The following is a 15026-nucleotide window of genomic DNA, read 5'->3' as shown; positions in this document are numbered from 1 at the left end:
GGATTTCCAGAGCTGCCAGCTGAGAGGGGTGCCGAGGAGCTCTTGGGACTGCCACTAGCTGTGTACCCTGAGGAGCCGGAGGATACACACAAAATGAAGGTACCCAGTGAGGGAGTCATAGGAAGTAGTCCAGGAACACCAGACAATAGTCTGGTTGTAGTGCCAGAGTGCTGGTTGGCATGTTGTAGTGGGATCCCCATCGACCCAGAGGTGGAGCACTCCACCACTGTTAGGGCCCTGGGATGGGACCCTGTGGAGTAGGATGTGTCTGGGTCCCTCTATCCCCTGCTCGCAAACTCCGCCCCAGGATGGCCGCCTTCCCTCCTTAGGCCAGGAGGTCTGTGTTTGTCTGCCGTCTGCCTGAATTAGGACATCAGGCAAGAGACGGTTTGGTGCTCCACCCTGCCTGAGGTCCCGAGCCCCCAAGACTGTGCACTTCTCTTCCCTGCCTGAGGGCCAGCCTGCTGGACTATTTGCTGCTCTGCCCTACCTGAGGGTCAGGGGCCTAGACTCTTTGCTGCCTGGATCTGCCTAGAGGGCTGGGGACTCAGGCTACGTCTTTACTACCCGCCCGGGTTGGCGGGTAGCGTTCGACTTCTCGGAGTTCGATATATCGCGTCTCATCTAGACGCGATATATCGAACTCCGAACGCGCTCCCGTCGGCTCCAGAACTCCACCACCGCGAACGGCGGTGGTGGAGTCAACGGGGGAGCCGTGGACTTCAATCCTGCGGCGTCTGGACGGGTGAGTAGTTCGAACTAAGGTAGTTCGAGTTCAGCTACGCTATTCGCGTAGCTGAACTTGCGTACCTTAGTTCGACCTCCCCCCCAGTGTAGACCAGGCCTCAGAGGCTGCTAATTCCCTGTTAAGCCAACTTTTCCAGAGACACAGAAGCAAGGAGGCATGGCCTCCCTCCAGGCCTGACAGAGAGGGACAGACACAGGCCTCTACAAGGAGCTTATACTGCACCCACCACTCTGATATTAAATGGCTTGATCCAAGAACCACTGAAGTCAATGGTGGTCTTTCCACTGACTTCAGTGGGTTTAGGAACAGACCCTACATGCTGGGGCTTAATTAATCAAAATATTAACATATTTAATAATTTATTTTACATCTAGAATGAGGTGACATATTATCATTGCATCCTCAATTCTTGCTTTATGAGGTTACTTATTTAAGTATGATAGACTACAAAAAAAGGGGTTATGTATCTTTTCTCCTTATTTGCATATAAAGAGTGGGACAAGTAGGGGAAATGACTTATTCATAACATCCTACGGTCCACTCTTCCACAGCTATAGGCTCAGATACACATATAGGCTCCACATACAGGTCACATAGGCTCATGTCCAACTCCGATTAACTTCAGTGGGCACTGGATCAGGCTATTAGTTCCTTGGAGAAATTATCAAGAAATTTGGTTAGAAATCTAAATTTGGAAATTTACATTTGGAATGTTGTAATTGGGTACTTTTGGAATTAACAGATGTTAATAAAAAGCATTTTAAGATTATGCCATAAAAGGTATTTAACAAGACTAAGTAATCTCTTATCGATTAATATCTGCTATAGTATGTGGAATTGTATTTTCCACAAGTTCATTACTATGTATTGGAAAAATTTCCCAGCCATCAATTATTTCAGATGGAAGTACAAATAATGTCAGTATGTACAGTAAAGTAGAATACCTTGTGCATTATAAATTATTCTTTATTAAAGAGAAATAAATAATTCACAACTTCATAATCAGGACATTTGGCATATGGCATAAGTGATCAGTATTATTTCTTCTGAAGAAAACTGCTTAAGTGATGTCCTATGCAGCAGTTTAGCAGCCGTACATATGATGTCACTCCTAAAAGTCCAAGTAAATGACGTCATACATACGACCACCAAGCCACCACTCAAATGACAGTTATAAGAAGATGAATTATCATTATGAGTAGAGTGCTGAGAATACTGATGATCTCTTTATACCTAAAATTGGTAATACAGTCCAGATGAAAGCAATTTGCATGTATTATTTGTCCCACTCTACTATGAATTCTTAAACACAGTTAAATCCGTCTGTCTAATCGATGCAAGATTTTCCTCATTTGTACAACACAGACTCCAGATAAAGGAAACATAAAATATAGTTGTTTCAGAAACTGCTTCATGTGATGAACAAGTTTTCAAAAAGGCCCTACTCCATCATTAGTAATGATAAAAACTTAAAAAGTACTGTATAAATTATTCACTCTAAGTGACATTTAGGACCAAACGGTATATATATTAGATCACTTTCTTTCCTTCCATCTGTCTTTTTTCTAAACTAAGTATAGTAAATTGGCAACCTCTAATTTTGAGCCCAGAAAAATATCTTATGAATTCTGGCCAAGTCAATAATTTATTATTATTGGTTCTGGTGGCTGAAAAATACCCTCCAAATTCTTTTTTAAATTGCTATATCCAGTCACCACTATACGGATCACTAAATTCCTATCCTTAGGTACATCCAATCTTTCAGTGGGCACTCAGCACAACTCAACATGGGTTACACAGACCCTCCAGAACCTTGAATCTGGTCCCATGTCTCTTCACGATTATTAATGGCACAATAGTGATAGAATCCATTGAGCATGCTTTAGGAGGGCAATTAATGCACAATACTCTCAATGTTATAGAACATTATAACTATTTTTCCCCATCTTTTATTATTTGTTTAACATGAGTAAAAGAACTTTGAAATATTTAATGATAGTTCCTCACATTCATACATTGAACATTAAAATTCTTCGAATATTTAGCTAGCATTAAAGCAGGATAGAAGCTAGTTTTTATACTGCGATACCATGATGCTTACATCACTAATGTTGGCAGGTCTTTAAATAAGCAAGAGACCACCAGTAGCATAATGGGAAGACACTGTAATTTTAGTGAAAAACAACTTTTCTCTTCATGAATATTGATTATACTACTTTTGCGAGGCAGTCCTGCAAGCCTGGCTCACATGGGGAATCCTTACTTATATAAGTAGTCCAATGGAAGCGATGGGCTTGAAGGAAGACTATATTTGGCCTTTTGTCATAAGGAGCTGCTTTAGACCAATCAACGTCACAATGACATTAATTATTTTAATTTTTAAATTTGAAAAGCAGAGATTGAGTCAAAACCTTGGAGCATCCTTTAATTTGAGAATCTACCTTTTTGGATGCAGGTAGGCTTTTGTTTAATAGAAAACTGCACCAATTTTGTTTGTACCACAGTTTGAAAATAAGCAAATGCAGAAACACTCTCACCAACTCTAAACTATAAAATATTTATTTGCCTTCAAGGGGGATACTTGTATGAGTAAGACTTGTATGTTTGAGCCCCAATTGCTTACAGCTGGATGGCAATATGTAGCTGCAAGGTGGAATATTCACTTTAAAGCAATTTTTTTCAAAGGCAACAGCACAGATAATCAGATCCTGCTGCTTCCGAATAGGTCTTAGGGGAAAAAAGTAAATAGCAAAAAGATATAAATTGATGATTCACCCTTTATTGCATTTATTATGAGAAGCTTCCACATGTAATGTATGAGGCAGCCCAGGAAGATCTATTTTCTTCTGAATATGTTGGCCAGTGGAATTCTGTCCTATACTTTCCTCAGGAATCTGCAAAATTATACTCTGTGTACAATATGTGCTCAACAGATTCCTCTTTATTTTAAATTAATGATTAAAATCAAGAGTGGATTATTTTACCTTTTTTCAATAAATAGTAAAAATTGCTTTGGACTTTAAGAACTATACAGCACCAGCAAAAATGGAAAAGCCCTCTCAGCAGAAAATAATTTAGAAAGTTATACATATTTTAAGTGTGAGGCATAGGGCCACCCAAGAAATCTCCGATTGGCTAGAGGTGGTGGAGGGCACTGCCTTCCAGAGATCCTGCAGGGTCTGCCTCCTCTATTGTGGGGATGGGATGGCTGCAGGAGATTGGATAACAGACTATGGAATTTCACTGCTGGTGATGAGTGTGATTCTCAAACAAAAACAAGCAGCTGGTTGCCCATGTCTTGAATTTCATTATGGTGGAGGTTGTCACTCCAAAACCAAGAGAGGAGATTGGGGTTACCTCCTTCTTCCCCAAGGGTGGGAGGTTGATGCTTGCCAGGATAAAAAGGGTTTGTCCCTCGCATCTGGATTAAGATCTAAAATCCACTCAACTAAATCCAGATGGCCCCCTACCTGACAAGTGTCCTCATGGACAGGATTTGGGGAGCTTAGGCAGGAACCCTAGGGACCATGTCAAGTCTGGATCCCCCATGCAGCCCACCCAATTCCAATGATGATGACATAGACTCATAAACTTTAAGGTCAGAAGGGACCATTATGATCATCTAGTCTGACTTCCTGCACATGCAGGCCACAGAATCTCACCCACCCACTCCTGTAACAAACCCCTAACCTATGTTATTGAAGTCCTCAAATCGTGGTTTAAAGACCTTAAGGTGCAGAGAATCCTCCAGCGAGTGACCCGTGCCCCATACTGCAGAGTAAGGCAAAAAGCCTCCAGGGCCTCTGCCAACCTTTCCTGGAGGAAAATTCCTTCCCGACCCTAAATATGGCGATCAGTTAAACCCTGAGCATGTGGGCAAGACTCACCAGCCAGCACCCAGGAAAGAATTCTCTGTGGTAACTCAGATCCCACCCCATCTAACATCACATCACAGACCACTGGGTATATTTACCTGCTAATAATCAAAGCTCAATTGCCAAATAAATTGCCAAAATTAGGCTATCCCATCATACCATCCCCTCCATAAACTTATCAAGCTTAGTCTTGAAGCCAAATATGTCTTTTGCCCCCACTACTCCTCTTGGAAGGCAAACTTCACTCCTCTAATAGTTAGAAACCTTCCTCTAATTTCAAATCTAAACTTCCTAGTGTCCAGGTTATATCCATTTGTTCTTGTGTCCACATTGGTACTAAGCTTAAATAATTCTTCTCCCTCCCTGACATTTATCCCTCTGATATATTTATAAAGAGCAATCATATCTCCCCTCAGCCTTCTTTTGGTTAGGCTAAACAAGCCAAGCTCTTTGAGTCTCCTTTCATAAGATAGGTTTTCCATTCCTCGGATCATCCTAGTAGCCCTTCTCTGTACCTGTTCCAGTTTGAATTCATCCTTCTTAAACATGGGAGACCAGAACTGCACACAGTATTCCAGATGAGGTCTCACCAGTGCCTTGTATAACGGTACTAACACCTCCTTATCTTTACTGGAAATACCTCGCCTGATGCATCCTAAAACCGCATTAGCTTTTTTAATGGCCATATCACATTGGTGGCTCATAGTCATCCTGTGATCAACCAATACTCCAAGGTCCTTCTCCTCCTCTGTTACTTCCAACTGATGTGTCCCCAATTTATAACCAAAATTCTTGTTATTAATCCCTACATGCATGACCTTGCACTTTTCACTATTAAATTTCATCCTATTACTATTATTTCAGTTTACAAGGTCATCCAGATCTTCCTGTATGATATCCCGGTCCTTCTCTGTGTTAGCAATACCTCCCAGCTTTGTGTCATCCGCAACCTTTATTAGCACATTCCCACTTTTTGTGCCAAGGTCAGTAATAAAAAGATTAAATAAGATTGGTCCCAAAACCGATCCCTGAGGAACTCCACTAGTAACCTCCTTCCAGCCTGACAGTTCACCTTTCAGTACGACCACAGTTCACCATTGTAGTCTCCCCTTTAACCAGTTCCTTATCCACCTTTCAATTTTCATATTGATCCCCATCTTTTCCAATTTAACTAATAATTCCCCATATCCTATGGTGACCCACTGACTGCCTTGGTTTATGGGGAATGGTCAGACCAGCTTCATGGCTTTCCAGGAGGGGCTAGAATTTGCATTTCACATGTACTTTCCCCGAAGCAACAGAAAGTCAGGGTCCTGCTCAGCCAGCTGCCTAGAGGACGTAAGGATAGGACATAGCTGGATGACCAGAAATACACAGTTGAAAATATTTTTAGGCAGCTAGGGGATGTGTTTGGGCTTCTGACTTCCCCCTCCCCCATGAACAGATGAAGGAGTTTTATTCTCAAACTCAGAAACACACAAGATGCTAAGTGAGTTTGTCTTGAACAAACCAACCAGTCCATCAAAGGGATGAATCCCTACCTGGCCCAGATCCTGGAACAGCAGTTGACTGGGCGATTGGCAGAAGGGGCCTAAAACCCCCTTGTTCTGCAGTCACTGTACAGCTTGTTGGCCCAATGCCCAGACATGGGCTTTAGAAATTTTAGGGAGATGGTTGCTCAGGTTGACTCACAAAACCCTGATGGGGGCCAGGGCTTGACTGCCACCAGACATAAATAAATTGTATTGAAAATTGTGAAGGCTGTAGTAATGAAAGAGTACCAAATGAAGGGTATCCTCATTGAAATGGCAAATGTCTCACTAACAGAATTGCAGAAATTTTTCACCATTATATAATTTTTCCATAATATATCAGTATACACAATTATATACAATTACAGTCTGCTTTTGATTCTGTCACACAGCTTTACCCATGATGAATTTGTTTTCCTTGTTTTTAAAATGAAAAATATTTCAAGTGTACATGAACTTTTCACAATTTGACACAGTTCAGACTTTCCATGTACAGTGTAGTCACTGAGGTGTAACGGCTATGTGAAAGATTTGGATTTAATGACCCTTTGTCAAGGATTTTAATAATCAAAAGACATTTGTGTAAAATACAACATTGGTCTCATTGGATCTAAATTCACTGTGTAGCCTTAACCTGGAGCAGAATCACTTGATGATTACTCAACACTTTGCAGCTGAGCCTGCACAGGAATACAGGGAAGGCTCAGGTGAGAAAGCCTACCTCATTGTGCCCTCTTTTAGAGAGCATGGCTAACACTGCAGCCTGTACACACGCTGCTGGCATCAGTTTGCAAGTCACTCCAAAAGGGGGTGGGGGATGACTCCTTCCTCCTTTCTAATTGGCCAACAAAGTTGGCCAGCCACAGAGGGGAACACACAATCCTGTTTCAAACCCTTGAAGGAAGCAAGGGGCAGAGGGGCTTCTGAGGGACATGACACCATAGATGGATCAGGGAAGAAGAGGTTCTTTGGAAACTGTCATCAGGCCATGTCCCTGAGCAATGTCTCTAAACTGTGCTTAACACATGGTCTGGTCCTTCCTGCACAATTCATGGCTGCAACGCAAGGGAGCTGATGGGGAATCTCATATAAGTGCTCCTCAGTCATCTGTTAGAGCAGAGAAGGGAGTGGCATAGAGATGGGGTGGGGGTGGGGAAGAAGAGTGATGAGATTAGGAAAAAAGGATTAAAAGGACTAGAGAGGGGGAAATTGAAAGAGGAGATGCGGAAGGGCCGCTAAAATAAATTTTAAAAAATTGCTTATTGGGGAGGGTGGGCATATAAACCTTCTTCAGGGACAAGGAGGTCCACGCCTAGTATGAGGAGTTGGTTAGGGTGAGAGGACAGGGAGTGGGTCAGTAGTGGAGGCAGCCATGTAGGCAGATGGACGGTTAGTTCCTGTAGCAGTATCCATTCAGAATGCAGGCTGACCTTACATTCATTGAATCACTGTTTAGCATCCTCGCACTCTGATTGCCTAAATTAATTCTGGTTCAGGACAATTATTTATAATTTGAGTCTCAAGTGAAGTCCAGAGAAGGAGTTTAATCAGTGTCACAGGTACTTTATAGCATAGACATCAACTCTATTCATACTGCATATTTAGAATGCATAGTCAAGTGCACCATATTATAATTAAATGCAAATAAATATGTTATGGAAACACAGATCAGGATGTTCAAAAGTTGAAGTTTCTGAGGTAACATTAACTCAGTCACATTTCATATACCGTAATGGGACAAGATATGTGATACAATATGTGAGATGAAATAGTTGAAAATATCATTTAAATTGAATAACTAGCATTTAGACTGAAAATTTTCAGACTCAATTGTCTTTCCAAATGCAGGTTAACTAAGGTGAAGTAGCTTTTAAAAGTTAAAATACACATTATATAGTGTCTACATTTATAACAACTGACCCAGATGTTATTGTACAGTTCCAAAACTATGCGTTTTCTGTCTCATAGGTATTTCACAGATAGTAAAATGTGGAAATGAAAAGGTGTACTACCCTATCCTCACTCTTTCCTCTCTGTATCATCAAGAAACACTGATCTTAGGGCATACCATATTTCTGAGAGATTTCTTCTGTCAGTAGCTTATTATTCTTGTTTAAAGTTTTTATCAATTGGACACCCATTCCTTGTCCTCTGTGTACAACAGTAATAGTGTAGACTTCAGAACATTTCTACTGGTTTTCATTTGTCAGGTGTCAGAAGCAGTTCATTTTTCTTTTACTTACGATTAGAAGCATAATCAGTAAGAAGCAACTGTGAGTTGTTTTTTCCATTGTGGATTCTTTCTTCGGTGATACACTTCTGCTGACCCTTCTGGGAATTGAACAACAACAATGAACATATTAGATCTTATTTATCCATGGCCAGTTGTGACAACTTTCCTGCCCATTTGGTATCCCATTAAAAGTTTTGCATGTGTGTCTGTGTATGTTTATGACTGCACTGAATATGCTGAGGAGGATTGTTTGTTTTCATGTCTGTCTCTCTGAAGATTTCATTTCCATCTGGAGAGAATTTCATTTTTATCCTTTGCACTTTTAAAACTTAGTTTTTATAAAAATTATGTGATTAAAAGCACATTGCAGTTTGGAGGGAAAAGCTGAGCCAATGTCAGAACATTCCATTTTGACATTTTTTGAATGAAACATTTCAATTTTTTGTTTTGAAATGATTTTCATTTTAGAATTTTTAAATTTGTTATACTATTATAATAGAAGACAAAAATGTCAAAATGAACATTGATTTTGATTTTGTCAAAATGAAATGTTTTCATTGATTGGAAACAAATTTTCCCCCGAACTTTTCTTTGTGGAGAATTTTGAAATGTTTGGGTTTCATTTAAATTCAAAACAAAATCAAATTTTGAAATCTCATAATCCTTCATGAACATCATTGATTCCAAGACCTCATGCAGAATGTGACTTTCATGCCTGCTTTTGCAACTAACTTTTTACTGCTCTTGACTTATGTCCCAGGTTGAATGTACAGTACATTCCATACTAGTAAATATATTGGGGACATTAGTGCGTCAATGAAATGTTAGAAAGGACCAACAGCAAAGAGGTTAAGGAAGGCAATGAAAGCCAAGGGAGGATGTTTGAACTTAGTGTGTTCCTCCTTCCAGCTGCCAAAATCTTTGTGTACCACATTAACAGAATATTTGTTTTAATCAGAGTTGAATGTAACATCACTCGTTACACTGTGTTCTCTTTGATCAATGTACACACATTCTTTGATTCCCACACATTGTGTCTTGTTGAATAGTACCGAGCAATGTTTTAATGGGTTTTTTTAAATGCCCGCAGTATTCACAGGATTACATATTGAAAGAAAAAAAATCATACAATATTTATTTGCAGCTAAATCCTGAAATCCATGCTCTGTTTCTACTCTGTTTTTACTCAGGGAAATGCCAATCTGTCCTTTATTTGTAAACATATCCTCCTATAAGTTGTTATTAGAAGCAAATAAATACTGTGGGGAAAAGAAAGTTATTATACTTTTCAGTTGTCTCTAATTCTTATATAATCATACGAAGTGTGAAAATCATTAGATTGAATTATAAACTAAATACCCAGACACATTTTTAAAGTCAAATTTTTTCCCATTTGGCAATGGAATAACCAATGTTGCAGATGAATCTGTTGTTGTTTCATCCTAATCCTGATGAAGGAACACTGAGATGAAATAGTAGCATTTTTGTTCCCAGAGGATACTTCTAATTTATACACAAATCTCACTAATAAGAAATGCAATGCTGCTTATAGTTTAATGTAAAAATGTGCAGACAAAGATGCTAGAACACTGACATGAAAGGCTTACAACATCTGTTAACACACCAATACTGAAATAAAATAAAGATAAGTGGAGAAGAAGTAATTTGGAGCTGCTATCCAATTTTTATACATAGTTTTAAAACTGACTTTGTAATGCTATGAAGAATATTGACATTAAACAGAATTAAGGAAATATGGGCCAGATGATTAAACAAGCCTCTCTCCAGAGCCTGTTACAGATTAATTAACTATATCTGGAGAAATACATCACAGTTGTAGTTTTTGCTTCCAGTGTTCTCTCTGCCACCAATAATTTTGATACTATTATTTTAAAGGCTTAGATTGAATGTGACAGTTTCAATTAGGACAAAATCAGCACATTGCTAAACCTACCATTAAACATTTATTACAATCCCTGAATAGGAAGCTTATTATTACTGTGCATTTTTTAATTATGAAAGCACCAAAATGATGCTTTAATTAAAAACACTATGGAAGTATGCCTGACTAACATTTAGATTTAAAGATTTTATGTGCATGGTAACTAAGCAGGAAATGTTCCAAATCAATATAAACATTCTCATATTTGAATGAGAGTTTGAGGTTATGCTGGAAATACTGGAAAAAAGTTCTCAGCTTTCAGACTGCCATATTTTTCTCCATCCACACTCTACTTGTTGCAAATCTCTTAATGCCTGATCCTAAAAGTCCTAAGTGCTTCCTCCAAAGTACTGCATGTTCTCAGTTCCCATTGACTTCAACAGGAGCTAAGGATGTACAAGATGTTGCAGTATTGGATCCTTAGTGCTGGCATTTTACTACTCCCCAGTGATTCTCCCTTTACCGATTATACACATTAAGTAGACTTTTAAGGGAGCACTGGGCAGCTAATTACACTCCTGAAAAGAAAACAACAGAACTTGGGACTGGGGAGGGATTTACTGTCACTGACATTGGCAATGGTACATTTTCAGATACTGCTAAATGTTTTAAAGCATGATTTATTGCCTCTTTCTCTCATTTTAACCTTATTCTTTTGAGTATCAGTAGTAATACTAGTTTAGTACTGAAGTACATAATACAAGGCTATGAACATACAAGGGGTACCATTCCTCTGGGGTCAGAGGACAGCAGCTGGCTGGCTGATTAGTCCCACACACTGCACCTGGAAAAAGACCTGCTGCTTGTCGGGCTGATCCTCATAAAAAGAGGAGCAAGAAATGGAGAGAAAGTGAGCTGCAATGCCTGCCAGATGTTGGAGCTACTGATGGGAAGAACGGCTCCCAGAAACAAAATGGACAGAAGGGAGGCTGTGGGAAGTCCTATTATCACAAAGGCTCTGAGGTAAGAATCAGGAACTTTTGGGCTGAGGAACTTATGGGGGGAAGGGACAGACTTCGGGAAGTTTTGATCTTGTTTTCCTGAGGAGACTTGAAATAATAATAAAAAACCCTTCAACAACTGACCTCCCTGGAAATGACCTTCCCAGGGCTCCATGAGAAGGTTTCAGGCAGAATTCCACCAGGGAGGGTGCTGGCTTAGCAAGAGCAAGCCTGGGTCCAGCTGGAAGAGGGGGCTATGAGACAGGTCACAATCCTTTACAAGAACCTAATCCTGTCCTGTCCAAAGCACTGAGGGGAAGCAGAGACCCAGCAGGGTGGCAGAGCTCAGGCTTCAGTCCCCTCTCCCAGGACATGTAGTAATTTTTGTTGCCAGAAGGGGGTTGCGGTGCAATGAAGTTTGAGAACCCCTGATCAAGAGGTTACTGTTTAGAAGTAAATTGTCAATATTGTGTACTATATTTCCAATTCCAGCATGGCAGAAGGAAGGGATAATCAGGCTTGTGAGCTGTGAGATTGAAGTACAGATGCCCCCTGTGTTATGCAAACTCAATTTATGCAAATCTGCACTTACGGGAAAAGTTCTGTAAGCTAGAAATGGTGGGGGTTTTTTTGGCGTAATGGTTGGGTATATGTTTCCGACTTATGCAAAATTCGAGTTACGCAAGGTGTTCCGGAATGGAATGCTTGCGTAAGTCGGGGAGCATCTGTATTTAATTAGTACCTGCTAGTAGCCACCAGACCATCTTGGTGAAGCTAGATGTACTGGGGATGTCTCACACACATTCGTTTTAGCAGGATGCTATTGTAAGCATCTGTAAGACATCGAATCCTATTCAAGTTTACTCAGTTCTTCTTCTACTATGCCTAGGCTTTAGTAAAGCCAAAGGGTCTCTTGGGATAATTACATTTTCTGACATCTACACCAATCAAGAGACACTATTGTTTTTGGTTCAGGAGACTTGTTTTAATAAGCCATTGATGGATGAGTGCTTTTCTGTGTCAACAGACATTTCAAAACTACCTTCTGAAACTGCAATTGTAAAAATCTTTGTGGGCATCAACTGAAGGAGCCATATGCATATGCATAAATGTCCATTTGCATGTAAAAATACAGGTTTGACTAGCATGAATGTATGCAATAAATGTGAATGTGTGTGGAAGCCCTGGGCAAGGGAAGCCAGTGTATTCTGTGATTCCATGGCTACATAATCATCTACAGAATCCACCTCTTCCACAGAATTCTGTCCAGAATATAAGTTTTCATTTTATATCAAAAATGTTTCTAGCCATTAGGATTCTAAAGAAAATTTTCCAAGTATAACCAGAATGCAAACAGAGGCAGTAATGTCTGCCTGAATCTGCAGAAAGCCCCAAACAGTAGTTCAAAAGGGAAGTGTAAACAGCCCCTTCACCTTGCTAGGATGTTAAGCTTTCATTGTTAACAATAAACCTTTTTTAAAATTGTTATGATAAAATGATGGGCAGTGAAATAGCTTAACAGAGACATCCTCATACCATAATGTGAGTGAAATGAATTACAGATGTAACATCTGACTTAGAAGCCACTGTGAAACATACTGGAACAGCACAGTTATATTGTACTTTGCTAACAATGTCAAGGACAAATCTTTCATTACCCTCAAGCTCAAGAAAAAGCCACAAAAGATTCTGCATCCTGGGAAGGAGCATGGTTCCATTGTATGGAGGAAGGCCAATGTACCAGGAAGTAGCTCAGGGAGCTTGTGTACCCATTCGGTGCCATGGAGAAAAGTCTCCTTAGTGAGCTCTAGAAAACCTTGGGTGGGGAAGGAGATCTGAGGTGCACCTCTGAGAGGCATTCAGCAGATTCCTTGTCTTTCCTGGAGCTATCTGATCCCTCCCCCATTGCATGGTTCCCCTGCATATGCTGTATTCAGACTCTGGTTTGTAGAATCATTTTCCCTTTGGCTCTCTGGAGCCCATACCTAGCCTCATAGAGCTGGACGGGACCCTGAAAGGTCATTGAGTCCAGCCCCTACCTTCACTGGCAGGACCAAGTACTGATTTTTGCCCCAGATTCCTTAAGTGGCCCCTGGGTTTAGGCAGGCCAATGCTCAAACCACTGAGCTATTCCCCCCAATCAGTATTGCTCTTTTAATTGACCAAAATCATTCCCTCCCTCAAGAAGCTGGGTTTGTTCCCTGACTGCAGAGCAGGGCAGAAAGCCTTTCGAAAACATTAAACTGGCTCCATTGTGTATTTCATGCTGGACCTAACGATAATGCCACATTAAGGACTATAAACTCAGATCCTGTGCATAGGCTCCAGGTCAGCAAAGCACTTTAATAAATACTCAGCTTAAGCATATGCTTAAGTCAATCCTTCTGCAGCAGAGCACTTAACCATGTGCTCAACTTTAAGTATATGCATGTAAGGCAAGCAGTGAAGATAGTCATTGAACCTTTAGCCAACTGAAAGAGCAGCAGTGATATGCTTAGAGGACCATGTCCAGTGGGGACTGCTGCAAGGTGAAGCCCACTGCAGTTGGGATGGGAAAACTGAGGTGATGGAAACCCCATCAATAAGATAGAAAGGGGACCCTTACACTTATAAGATTTGACCAATAGCAGTTTGATTCCCCCCTTTCTAATCAGCTTAAGAAATAGATAATAAATGAAACTATGTGATAGAATATTTCAGAACAATTAACTGAACTTAAACTGCAGAAGCAGGAGAGCCACAGTATTCCTCTTCTCTCCAATTCCCACCTCTCCCCACCAAAGCTGTCCAACAGGATATCAAATTCTGAGCAGTAACAGATAAAGGTTGCTCCCACACTCAGAGCTTGTCATAAGCGACATTTGTAACACACTATATCATATCAGTATAACACACCAAGCAGAAAAGTTATAGAAAATCTCTTAGAAGGTTACTGATGTTTGGAAAGGTGTAAATCTATCACATCAAGAAGCAAACGAATAAAGAATGCACTATATACTGAAAACGCAATATTTTTCATTTATTATCTCATGTGGCTATCTCAATGGATGGACCGTGACCCAAAAGATTTCCCTCAGTCTAAAATAGGCTTCAGAGGAAAGAGGGAGAGTTCCAGCACCACCCTCTGGCCCGCCACTAGCAATCCACTCCATCATCAGTCAGTTTCTTGAACAGAATTGAGATAAATCCTGCAAGTGCTGAGCACTAATGGGAGTTGAAGGAGCTCAGAACCGCACAAGATCAAGCTCATTAGCAGAAGACCTGTAGAATACAAGATGTTTTGTCATCCTCACTGAAGAAATCTTGGGATGGTGGTCAGCAGCCGGACAGGTAAAGAAGAATATAGAATAATGTGCAAATAAAGAATATTAATAAAGAAGATATGCTTTTCCCAAGGTCGAATACATGGGTGTTCCCCAACAATAAAAACAGAATTAAAAAAACCCCAGTCTTTACTTCTGTGTGTTTTATTGAGCATTCTGCTAAAGAGCATGCATAGTGCATGCATAGTACATGCAAACAAAGTGGAATAAAGATTATAGATGAATTACATAATTAAATGTACAAATACAACACAAATAACTACAGTTGTGTGTGCTCAAGGCAAGTAGTTCTTCTGAAGTTAGTGGGCCAGGTTCTGATTCCATTTATATCAGTGTAAATATAGATTATTTCTGTTGAGGTCAATGGAAATACTCCATAGTTACCCAGATATAAATGGGGGGTGAAATCCTAGCCCCACAGAAATCAAAGCA

At 40.2% G+C, this 15026-nt stretch overlaps 1 protein-coding gene across 1 annotated transcript in view; it reads right to left on the bottom strand.

The window, feature by feature from the left end:
* CALCR (calcitonin receptor) overlaps positions 1-15026 on the bottom strand; it is a 163966-nt gene that overhangs the window by 92685 nt on the left and 56255 nt on the right. The window contains exon 2 of the mRNA XM_045004147.1: positions 8399-8486. Within this exon, the coding sequence (XP_044860082.1) occupies positions 8399-8486 (88 nt within the window). The remainder of the gene's footprint in view (positions 1-8398; positions 8487-15026) is intronic.

This window comes from Mauremys mutica, chromosome 2 (genome assembly GCF_020497125.1).
Source record: "Mauremys mutica isolate MM-2020 ecotype Southern chromosome 2, ASM2049712v1, whole genome shotgun sequence".
Taxonomy (NCBI): Eukaryota; Metazoa; Chordata; order Testudines; family Geoemydidae; genus Mauremys; species Mauremys mutica.
The sequence above is the reverse complement of the archived record's forward strand: the minus strand, read 5'-3'. Positions and strand labels throughout refer to the sequence as shown.